The sequence below is a fragment of the Dreissena polymorpha genome, chromosome 1, assembly GCF_020536995.1.
Source record: "Dreissena polymorpha isolate Duluth1 chromosome 1, UMN_Dpol_1.0, whole genome shotgun sequence".
Lineage (NCBI taxonomy): Eukaryota > Metazoa > Mollusca > Bivalvia > Myida > Dreissenidae > Dreissena > Dreissena polymorpha.
Genome location: NC_068355.1, coordinates 52722192 through 52735162, shown reverse-complemented (window position 1 = coordinate 52735162; position 12971 = coordinate 52722192). Strand labels below are relative to the sequence as shown.

General features: G+C 35.0%; 1 protein-coding gene across 4 annotated transcripts in view; it reads left to right on the top strand.

Moving 5' to 3' along the window:
* LOC127880874 (nuclear hormone receptor E75-like) overlaps positions 1 to 12971 on the top strand; it is a 107412-nt gene that overhangs the window by 22949 nt on the left and 71492 nt on the right. The window contains exon 1 of one of the 4 annotated variants that reach the window (XM_052428363.1): positions 5051 to 5069. The exons of 2 other annotated variants lie outside the window; for them this stretch is intronic. Coding sequence is in view for 1 of the 2 variants with exons in the window: in XM_052428358.1 (XP_052284318.1) it covers positions 5512 to 5633 (122 nt within the window). In the remaining variant the exon portion in view is untranslated. Of the gene's footprint in view, positions 1 to 5050; positions 5070 to 5140; positions 5634 to 12971 lie in introns of those variants that run through there. One more of the 4 variants, XM_052428358.1, reaches the window with a different exon arrangement.

Below are 12971 nucleotides of genomic sequence, written 5' to 3'. Positions count from 1 at the left end.
GCAAGAGTCAGCGCCAAATCTGTCTTTTACCATCCTTGATCATTGCATGTTATTTTAACTCTGATTAACAATTGCAGATGTGCACAAAATGGGTTAACAGCCAAAGTGAGGTTTTATGATAATCATCAACATTTTTCTGATGATTTATGGAGAATTATAATTTTCAATTATCAGATAGACACTACTACATTTTCATCTGTTCTAAAATACATGTACCTGGCAGTAGTTTTCCTCACGGTCAATATAATTGATTTGCATAGAATAAAACTTTTAAATCAGATGCTGATACCAGGTCATCATATTTTTATCTCACCTGTGCACAAGGTGCTGTCATAAGCTCTCCTTGAATTCTGTGTGATCACCTCTGTCCAGTGTCCTATAGGATGCTGATTGCGTGGTCAACATAGCTTCAAATCACTCTAGAGGCAACATTTTCATCCAATCGTGATGACACTTATCAGAATGTTTGATATATCTCGATAATAAAAGAGACCCATTTTAAATCTGGGTCAAATGCAACCAAAACCTAGGTCACCGGGTAAAATCTTGGAAACACCTTTAACCACATTTACATTTGTGACTAACTTGATAAAAACTGGTCAGAATGTTTTATCTTGACACTTTTTAGGCAGAGTTTGAATCATGATCATGTGCATCAAAAAACTAGGTCACCTGGTACATAACCTTAGCTACCTCTGTAGAGATGACATTTATAACAATGTCTAAGAGTTTAAATTTTATCACAAATCTTCTAACAACATGGTCAGAATGTTTGTATTGACAATATCCAGAATGTAGTTTACTTGAGTCAAGTTCATCAACATACAAGGTCACAGGTCTGATCTTTAAAAAAGGACTCAAATGGGCCATATTTATGACTAAATCTTAATGAAACTTAGACTGTTTATTTTTGCAATTCCTATGCTGAGTGTTGATCTAGTTCATGTGCATCTAAAAAATAGGTCACCAGGTCAAATCATAGAAAAACCTTATTACACCTTTTAGGCAACAATTATGACTCAATCTTGATGAAACTTTATCAGAATGATTATGGTGTCAATATCAATGCCAAGTTCAAATCTTGTCATGTGTGTCTTGAAACTAATTAATTCAAATCTGAAAGAACTTCTTACTAATGTAGGGGGAAACGTTATGCTTCAATCCTAATGAAACTTGTTAAGAATGGTTATATTGACAACATCTTGGCCAAGTTTGAATCTGGGTCAGCAGCATCGAAATACTTGGTCACCAGGTCAAATCATAAAAAACTTAATTCCTCCATATAGGCCACATTTTTGTAAAAAATCTTGATGAAACTTGGTCACAATGTTTATCTAGAATATATTTAAATCTAGGGCGAGTAGGGTCAGAAATTAGACCACCAGGTCAGGTCTTCAACAATTGATGTGCATGAACTCAGGTGAAAGCTTTAAAGCCATCATGGCCTGTTTGACCAAGATATTGGTACATATATTTACATAAGTCAGGGGTGTGATTGAGGCAAAGTCAGAGGGGAGGAAAATTCTGTCAACTGATTTTGACTACCCGAATCAGGCGCGCATAACGCAATGACAAACCTTAAAACAGACATTTAAATAAACAACTTCTTGAACTTCATAACAATATTTCTTTATAAAAACCTGTTAAACTTCAGATTTAACATACTGAGGATGCAAAGTAAACAGTTAAGTTAGTATTTATTGTGATCAATAGCAGCAGTTTTTCAATGTATTGAATTACAGTTAATGGACTAAATATAAACAAACACACTTGAGTGTTCTTCTTGTGTTAATGATGTATTAGAAATGTAACTGAGTTAATATATTTAATTTGTTTACCTTTCAATATCTTGCATTTCACATCTTCACTCAGTTCAACGCTATTTCAGTTAACTGAACAGAGTGACACACATTATAAAGCAGAATATGCATATGAATCTGATTATACACAGACCCACAGACATATAAATCAAATCATGTTTGTCTATTTCCATGTTCGAACGATACTCTTCTAAATTGTTTTACTTCGCGAGTAGACTAAACTCCAATTTGCAAACACTGGTTTCCGTGACACAAATTCAGTGGGCACATTTCTTAACAAAATATTTGTTGCTTGTATCTAAAACGTAGTCTTTTTTGTTGACAAACACATTTCATTATTCCTATCAGACTAGGTGATGTCAGTCGTTTGTTCGATTGCTATTTGTCATTTCAATAATCTTAATTTTCTCTGCACTTGGGTGCCATTTGCAAACAAATCAGCTGAGCGCATTTTAAGAAAACGACTTTAATTGGAAGATTTGGAAACGACAGCCAAATATATCGCTCGTTTTAAAAATGCTTAGGCAGAATCTACCAGTGTAAAATGCGGAGAGATTTCGCATGCTGCTGATATTTAGGGCCGCTTATGAAATACGTCCATGGAATCGGTGGTAGCCCCTCTCCCCCACATTTTTTAAAACGGATTTACGCAAATCTCAGAAGTGACCTCCGGGACAACCCGATCCACGGAAATCCGCGGAAAAATCACACCCCTGTAAGTGGAAATCAATCCAAAAATTTGCCTTTATGGTAATTGTTTAAAATCATCATAAGCAAGATACTGGTACATACAGTTACAAAAGTGGAAATCAATTAACAATATACAAGGTTTTGTAATTGATTGCAATCTTATGACATGCTGATTGCAATGTCTAACTGCTCCAGTTGGTTTCATGTTCGTCCTGCACTTTGGCTTAGTGAACAGTGTATCAGTAATGTCAGATTTGTTTACAGATAGAGGCAAAGAAAAGTTCAAGTGCATGATACGAAAATATGCGATAAAATAACATGCATGTTTTGGATGACATCTTGTGTACTGTTTAGCTCACCTGAGCATAATGTGCTCATGGTGATCACCTTTTGTTCGTTGTGCGTTGTGCCTCAAGCAGCGTCAACATTTGCCTTGTTAACACTCTAAAGGCCACATTAATTGTCCAATCTTCACGATATGTACATTTCCAGATAGGAAATTCATGCATTTCTGCGTTGAATAAGACTGAGTTCATGAAAGTCGCTGCAAAATTCATGAAGAAATGGGGCTGTTCAAAGTGATGCACCCTGTTTTGGGGTCATTTCGAGTTAAATTGCTTGTTATATATAAATAATTAATATTATACTTGACTGTGATTTATTTTTCTGATCAGTTGATTTATCATTATAATTTGCTTATTTTTCATTCAAAATGATGTTTTCACTAATTAATATCATAGCCACACGCTAACCACCTGTGAATTGACCGTCACCAGAAGTTATTAAAACTGTCACGAATCCAAATCCATCCTGAGATAATATTTTATAACATTTTATTTAGAAATTTTATTTGTTTTCGGAATGAATGCAAAAGTTTTCGTTATAATGTCGCAAATCACTACCAAGATGAAATTGTCCAACTCAAGGGCTAAATTGACTCAAGGGCCAGTAACCCTACACTGTCTAAATGCTACGGAGCTTTTGGCTGTCCCTATGGAATTATTATACCCCCACTAAACAAAGTTTAGGGGGGTATATAGGAGTGAGCTTGTCAGTCGGTCTGTCTGTCGGTCGGTCCGTGTCCGCTCTCTAATTCAAGCAGTTTTCATCCGATCTTCACCAAACTTGGTCAAATGCTGTATCTAGTTGATATCTAGGCCAAGTTTGAACATGGGCCTTGCCGGGTCAAAAACTAGGTCACGGGGTCACTTAGTGCGTTTTAAACATTGAGCATGGTGTCTGCTCTCTAATTCAAGAAGTTTTCATCCGATCTTTACCAAATTTGGTCAGAAGTTATTTAGAGGATGTCTAGGTCAAGTTTGGATATGGGTCATGCTGGTTCTAAAACTAGGTCACTGGGTCACTTAGTACGTTTTACACATTCAGCATGGTGTCTGCTCTCTAATTCAAGTAGTTTTCATCCGATCTTCACCACACTTGAACAGAAGTTTTATCTAGTTATTTAAGTAGAAGGACTGATCATAAAGCAATAACCATAAAGGTAATACAGTTATGACACAGAGCAAGTAACCTTCAAAATAAATGTTGTCATAAAATATTTCCTTGTACGCCACTCCTCTAAATAGTGCATAACCCTTCCCCCAAAAGAAGCAAAGTGAAAATAGCCTTTGCAGCCAGCATAAAAACAGAACAGCCTGTGAGTAACTCGCAGTCTGTTCAGGTTTTATGCTGTTTGCTGCTCATCTGAGTATCTAAGGGTTGGAAATGAAGCCGTTAAAACTTCAATCTAGTAAGATTTTAAGGTCTTAAATTAAATGTAACTTTCGAAGGCACTACAAATGCGTGGAAATATGTATCTAAGTGGTAAAGCAATACTATTCTAGGAGCATTGTAGCTTGGTCACTATGGTGGTTTCTAGCAGGACATTGGCCCTGTTGTAAGACAGCATGTTTTACATTTTAGACTGTTCTACAGACTGCACGATTCATTAAGTTCATATCTGCTAAGTACACTGATCTGTCTTATTGAGTTCTTAAATGTCGCCAGTTATTTGTTGGTTGTCTATTGATGTCCTATTTGAATTGTTCACAAAACAAAAAGCTGATCATGTATAGTGGATTAAATTGTACAATGATTGGAGATTAGCAGGGATTTTGATTTTGAAAACTTGAAAACTGGCAGTTGCATGACTACATTTGTACAGTGCTTGCGTCAAAACAATGAAAGGCAGATTATTTGCACAAGTCAAAAGTAAAAAAATCAAAATGCTTGCATCAAAAAGCAAGGGTCTGGTTCAATTGAAATCCCTGCTAAGGTTAAATTTTGTTAATTGAATGATATTACAGTTCTCATGATTATTGAAAAGGATTGTTATAGTTATAACAGACGGTTCACTAACAGGTGATTATTTTCATGTGCTAGTTACAAGACAGTCTTGGTGAAAATATTTAATGTAAACATGATAATTTATTGAACCTGCTATGGGACAAGTGGTCAATGCATGATTGTAGATTACAATGACATGTTGCTCATATACTTTAGTGTTAAAGTACAGAGTTGTTCACAGGTGAATATCATTGAAGTGACTCTTTTTCTTAAGTATAGCATTTATATTTGTTTTATGACATGTTATACTAGCAAGAAGTTTTTATTTGTTATATTAGTTGTCGTCAAATGAAGTCACACTGTGTGAACTTTTTCTGCCATTTTTTACCATGTCAACTTTTAACCTTTTAGAACTTTAATAGTATTACATGCATATTAAGACAAATAGCGCTAGATTGTAATCTTTTATGTTTGGACGTCACTTGTTTGTTGCATGGTTCTGATTATGCAGGACGTATTGTTCATTTAATATTTTTGGTTTTACGCTGCTATTGTAACTCAGAAGTTTAGAATGAATTAGCAGACTGATGCTAAATATTGCAATAATCTATGTAAAGGCAATTCATAAACAGAGAGTGAAATAATAAACCTATAAGCTATTTCTTGATCGATGCTTGGTCAAATCATTGTCTTGTGATTGGTATCCTATGAAGCCATGAACGGTGACAGTCTGTGCCTAGGGGAGTGCGTGGATCATCGATACAGATTGCATTGCAAGTATGTGATGCTTATGGGCAAGTACCCATGGATTAAGAAGTTGGCGCCAGTGTACCTTAGGTATGACTTGTTCGATTTTGCATTAAGAACTGTTTGTGTTTAGCTATTTTGGATGGAAATACTACCTGTTATTGCTTTTCATTGGCCTTGTAATCATTGTTTTAAGATGTGACCAAAATGTATTTGTGAATCTTGCTTAGTGAAGTGCGCCTGATAAAATGAGCAGCGTGGTGCCAAAATGTACCTTATCAGGATGACATTAGATTTCATGTCAATTAGTTTTCACTTCAACTAAAGCTTTCTGTAACTAAGTTTTTTTTTCCCAAAACACTATTTGTCAATTTCTTGTACAATATGATCACAACTTACAAATATTTCTGGATCAGATGAACACTTTAATTTGGCAATTGATATTCAGCAATTCTTATTCCAATGAAATCATTAAAAATTCATAGTGTAAAAAGTTGTTTGTAACTTTTAATTGTCTTGTGAAATAAAATGATAAGTCATTTTGTTTCATGCAATTTCAACAATGCCCTTCAGTCTCAGAACACAATCACATTTCAAAACCTCTCCATCAACAACAAGTAAGTGGAAATCACGATGTTATTAGTTTTCCAGACACAGAATCGTCATGGTGTTTTGAGCCTAACTTTTCGGAAGCTGTCACCACATGCGCTTTAAAATCTGATAGTAATAGTACTCTTTTTGCGACGTTGTGGATCACATTAACAATTGTAAATGAAAGTTTCTCACATGTAGCCCATCCGCGTTTAGCAGCTGAAAATTTCCAGAACTTTACAACCGAATTAAATTCGAACCAGTGTCTATGTAAACTTACTACAAATATCACTGCCTCACTTAAGGTCACAAAATCCGTATTCTAAGTAAACGTGGTACAAAGTGAAATGGTAAAACTAAAACAATGACAAATCAATTGGTTTTTTTCCATTTTCTGAATCGTTTTCAGTACGATCGATTTTTAGCTCGGCTGTTTTTCGGAGGAAACCCGAGGTATTGTCCACTGGCGTCGTGCTAAAACCTTGACATTGGCTCTAAAATCAAAGTGCTTCCACCTACAACTTTGAAACTTCATATGTAGATGCACCTTGATGAGTTCTACATGCCACACCCATTTTGGGGTCACTAGGTCAAAGGTCAAGGTCACAGTGACCTCTAAAAAATAAATAAAAATTCTGACAAGCTTTCATTTATTCAAAACTGCACCCGCAGCTGAGCGTTGGCACCCTTTATGCGCTGCTCTTGTTTTATTTCCATTTGTTTTCTGACAAATACAAATTGAAAAAATGATAAAACATTAACCTTATCTGCTGCCCTTTTTATTATGCCATATACGACCTGAGCTACTGATCATTCTGCACATCCATGCAATTGGGACCTTCCTTGTCTGTTAATGAGATCGCTTAACCCTGGGTGACTTTTTAGTTAACAGCCAAGTTCCTGACCAGACTTAGATGCATCAATAACTATTTTAATGAGCTTTGACACTTTTATGACAAATTTTAGTTTCTTAATCAACTCAATTTGTTTGTTAGTACCTTAGCTGTGACAGCTTATTAATTATTCTTAAATTTATTTCATCTCTGATGAAGCTCTGGTGCTGTTAATAATTCACTATTATAAGACAATAAGGAAGTCTTTTGTTTTGCTTATACAGTAGAATTGCATTAACTCGAGCTGGCGATTTCTCGAAAACTGGCGATAACTCGAGCATTAAAGTAAGTCCCTAACATTTTCCTTTAGTTTCTATATAAAAATATCCGCAATAACTCAAACATGCGATTTTCGATAACTCGAGGACGTATGCCGGTCCCTGAAAGGCATTTCACACCTAAGTAACAAGCAATTATTCGAGGACACTTTCTCGTCTGGTCGGTGCTAAAAATATGCGAGTTATGAAAACAGCGCAATCAAGCAGACAAAAGACGCTCAATTAGGTGTGAAGTAAGTCGATAAAATGTATGGTATAAAACAGAGCGTATCAGATAATTTTTCATGTGCATGTACGTACCTTGTATTCTATTTTAAATATGCTACATGTACATTGAATATTGAATGACTATTTTTTATTATATAATGTGTTTTGTATGTATGTTGATTAAATGAAATGAATTTACCATCATCCTTATTGTTTAGTTTAATATACTGTAACCTTAAGCGATTTTTACAAAGACTTTTCTTTCTCTAGCACCGTCTTACATGTAAATAAAGCGTTTGCGGTCAGAGTTAAGCATCATCAACCGAGACAATGAAAACAAATAATATCATGGATTACTCGAAACCTGCGATTACTCGAGCATCGAGGTCAGTCCTGTGCGTCCTCGAGTTATCGCAGTTTTACTGTATTGTATTGGTATGTCCATAGGTCCAAATACCTATGAGAGTGTCTAGAATTTAATGTGCTATATCCAAGCTGTGTCTTAGATTATTCTGCAGCATCAGGTGGTCCTGTTCACTCAATTCTTAGACATGTACCCCATGCTCACTTCATCAGTTTGGTTGGTGCATGGTCACCATACTGGGCAGGTGGGGTTTCATCAATCTGTTTCCCCCTTCAGCATCAGATAACACTCTAAATAAAATATTTCAGTAAAAAAATAAATAGCTGTATATTGTAGCTCTGATAAAAAAGAAAAAGAAAAGGCACAGTCTCTGGAAAATCAGAGGAGTAGACAGGTGATTAAATTGTAGACCCAGAGGAGTAGACAGGTGAGTAAAGTGTAGCCCCAGATTTTTATTTGCAGTGAGTGTGATGCAATATCAGGGATGACACTTTCTGCTTTGACAAGATTTTACTTTAGAAAAGATTTTCTTGAAGTGAACAATTGCATTAGAGTGGAAAGTATCCCTGATTATCCTGTGAAAGCTTACCGGGATGTCACTTAATTAATGCACATGAATCAAGCCTGGATTTCCAGAGATCAACTCAAAATGATCTCATGGTCTTGTTACACACCTGAGGCCCTCCAGCACTGAAAGAAGCTTATAAAGTTATTATCTTATGTATCTGAGCTGTGCTCTGTGAAAAGGGGGTTTAATGCATGCGTGTAAATAATTGTCATCCTAGATTAGCCTGTGCAGCCCGCACAGGCTAATCAGGTACGACTTTTTCTACTTAAACTGGATTTTTGCTGTGATGAGACTTAATTGAAACACAAAATATCATTAAAGTGAAAAGTGTCAGCCCTGCTTAGCCTGTGTGCACTGCACAGGCTAATCTGGGATGACACTTTACGCACATGTTCTGTTGAAATTTTTAAACAATCGTTGTTTATTTGTAACTGAAATGTTATTTTGCGATCTGGCTGTTATTATTATTTTGTCCTTGACATGTAAGACTGTTATTAATTGCAGTCTACAAAACTGTTTCACAGAAAAATGATTTTGTACTTTTCTACATTTTAGTTATAATTAATTTGCATTTTCTTAATAGCTGTCAATTTCTCCAGATATAATATTGTTGCAAATAAAAGCTTAATTGTACTAAAAATTGTTTTATTACATGCATGCAAAGTAAAATTATTTTCACATGTTTGTGAAAAAAATATTTATAATTATTTATAAATAATAAAGAATCCATTTGTTGAAAAATAAAAGTATCTGTATGTCCTCAGGGTAAAGTGTGCATAATGTAATGTAATTTTATAATACTTTGTGATTTCAAACAGAGGTCTTAATAGCTAATATTAGCAAAAAGAACTTCCTTAATGTGAATTGTTTATGTGCTTCTGCAATTAATAATTCACAATTCATATTCTATGCATGGTGTATTTTGTGAATGCACTGAATGTCATTACAAAGTGAGGAGGCAAAAAACCCATATAAACTGTCACAACATTTGCATTTTTAATTCACATGGTTTGTTTAGATAAATAAAAGCAAAACTTGATTGATATGTGGCCTGTCAATTGGTTTTATAAGCATGAAGTATATTACATGTAACGCGTGCTTATTCAGTTGCTGATGATAAGACAATTAAAGTGAGCATTTCATTTTAAATAAATATTATAATTTGCCATTCCTAAGATAATTGATGTGTCAAGGACTTGCTAAAGGTTTTGCATGATTAAAATTTAACAAAAAATATTGTAGCCGTGGTAAAGAATGTATTAATTATATTCAAACAAACAAAATAAATAGGCTTGACTAAGAAACATGTTAAAAAATATGTATTCCTGTATTGATGATCATAACTTGAAATTATTAAAATAATAAAGCTTTTGTATTCCATGTTTTATTCATATTTGCAAAATACCCATATTACAAAAAAATTGTTCAAAATACGCCATAAATTGCTCAAACCTGTGAAGGGTCCAGTGTTAGCAAGTAAGTCTTCTTCTGAAGGTCCTAGGTTTGAATGCCTGTCAGGGATTATTTTTTTATTATACACTTTTTTTTTGCTGAAATAATAATTTCGGAATAGTCTTTAAATAAAAGTTTTGTTTCTAGTGAACATATTTAATGTAATCTTTCACAAATGGGAAAATATGTAAACAAGTCCATTAAAAATTTCCCAAGAGGTTTGTAAAAATACAAAAGAACACAACTTCAATGTTGGATAATTTAAACAATATTGTTCACTCAAAGACCCTATCAAGGCCATCATTCTGATTTACTGGGGATGCCTCTCTCACAGACATCAGAGAGGGAAGTTTTCTTGAAAAGTTGTTGTTTTAATAACAATAACACATTCAATAATACTACAATGATAGGTGTGGATGAATATTTAAGAAATAATCGACGGGTAATCGTTGGTTATTGCGGTAATAACCAACGGAATGGAGTTCCAATTTGTAGGAATTAAACCACGAGGGCGTAGCCCAAGTGGTTTGATAGTAAGCATCGGAACGACATACCGTTGGTCTTTAACGCAATAACCAACGGTTACCTATCGATTATTTCGATTAAAACACGATTTCATTAATAAGTTATCCGTGTTTAAAGTTTATAAATATGAATTATATTAACCAAACTTCCTCCACTTTTCCGCGAAAACATGACGTCATCACAACAAATATAATAGTGCGCGGACAATCAAAGTGACGTCACTATAAACAACCGTTGGTATATCGGGGTAATAACCATCAGTAGTTTTCCTTCTTTGTATATAGAAAACAAGTCACTTGCCGTGGTAGAATAGAATACAATCTATACTGTCCAAAAATGATAAGTAAATCATAAGAAGTTTCTGGAAAAATAAAATTTAAACATCAGCTCAACTAAAAGGAAAAAAATAAATAAATATATTTTTAAGTTTAGATGTACTTTACTTTTCACAACCATTAGTTTGTTGATGTGAAGTGTTAGATAGGTGTGGTATATTATAACCTTGACATTTGAATCACAAATTTCATGTTTTAATTTTAATCTTGAATGTTCTCAAAATGCAAACTAGGAGCTGACAAAATCAGTTCACCCAAATTTGCGTGCAGTCGCACTTAGTTATAGTTGCAATAGCGATAATACTTCATTACATATAACATATGTGTTAAGGATATTAGTCAACATTCACTGAACTTTGACCACGCTTTATGCATGATTAAAATTGCTCCCTTAAGTCATTCTAAAAGTCAGGTAACTCCTACTGATATTGCATTGAATTTTCCATAGATGTCTCGGGAATAGTGAATTTGAGGTCACAAACCACTAATAATTACACTGACCTGCAATGTTGTGGAATTATGCTCATTAATAAAGTTTATGTACTTACAGAATTTAAGTAAAAGTGTGCATTCAAAAACTATCTTTTTCTGACATGCAGGTTTAGCATGGGGTTTCTCTGGTTGCCAGTTGGTTTGGTTGACTCTGACACTGCTTTTCCAGGGCTTTTTTTCTTCTGTGAGATTATGGCCGTTTTTCACAATTTTTGGAAATTTGCGACTCAAATTTTCACAATTTCAAGAAGTTCCCAACTAAACTTTTCACAATTTCAGAAAGTTTGCAACTCAAATTTTACAATTTAGAAAGTTTGCGACTCATTTTTTCACAATTTAGAACAGTCCGTGACTCTTTTCAACAAAATAGGGGGGCCAAGGCAGCTTCACAAAAACAGGAATAAAGCCCTGTTCTCAAGTGTATCTCAAGAGCCTTACAGTTTAACTGATACAAGCAATGTCCCGCCTGCTTGGCTGTTCTACAAATCTAATCATGTGTAATCTGCTCATGAATTGTTATTATCAGACCTGCATATTAATGAAACAATAAAATCATTGTAACCAACTAACCTCAAATTAAACAACCCCTGCGAAATGTTGTTCATGATTTCATGAACACTTCAAGCCAATCAAGAACTGTTCATGAACGGTTCTGAAAAAGTTCCTTAGCTTGGTTCATTAACTTTTGGATATGAACTGTTCTTAAGACATGTTCATGAACTGTTTATGAATTATTGTTGAACATTTAAAAGTTCATGAACAGTTCTTCATCTAACCATAAATACTTAGTGATGAACATTTCATGCACAAGTATTTCTAACGACTTTTCTGAGACAGACTTTAACACTGGGGGCTGACGAGGTCAAATCGTAGTCCGTTTCGCTACGACGTCGGGTATAGGTTTTACTACGAAAACATTGTGTAAATACACTACTTAATCAGGCGAGTTTCATCTTTTCTGGTGTTTATGGATTAGAGAACGGAACATCCAGTAATAGCAGGTACTTATTTTCAATAACAAACTAATAACAAATACGCGTAATTGCAACCTTTAAGTTTATTTTAAGCTAAAATCGAAAAATTTTGATTTGAAGCAATGCATAAGGTGGTTATTCTGTTAAAATAGCTAATTACGGTTACTTAAATAAAATAAAACTACATGTTACTTTGATTCAGTGTACATTACACATTTTAAAGTGCAAACAGGTTACGAACATATTTTTTAATTATTCAAATGCTTTTTTTCGAAGGAAATTACAAGTCACTTTATGTATAGGTTTCGCACAGAGTAGGTATTGGTTGCGCAACGAAGTACAAATATAATGTATAGGTTGCTCAACGAAGTTTCTGTATACATTTCAGGACAAATCACATGCAGTTTGCAGTTACTGCAGACTGCCATTTCCCAGTGCAAAAGATGCCGTGCTTCACTGTGCGCATGAACATCCAAACGAAAAGGTTGAACCCGGTGAAAGCCGGTAGTCCCGGCAGAGTCCTGGTATACCGTCACTACGCCGGCACTCACCGGGACTATACCGGCATCAGACCCCGGCAGAGCTGCGGCAACGCCCCGGTTTAACCGGGGACAACCGGGACTCCACCGGGAAAGTATTCAAATGTTTCATACCGGTTGTTCCCGATACAGTCCCGGTTGTTCCCGGTTCCAAGCCGGTCGTTGCCGGTCCTACCCGGTGACTCCCGGTTCATCCCGGAGGTATTAAAC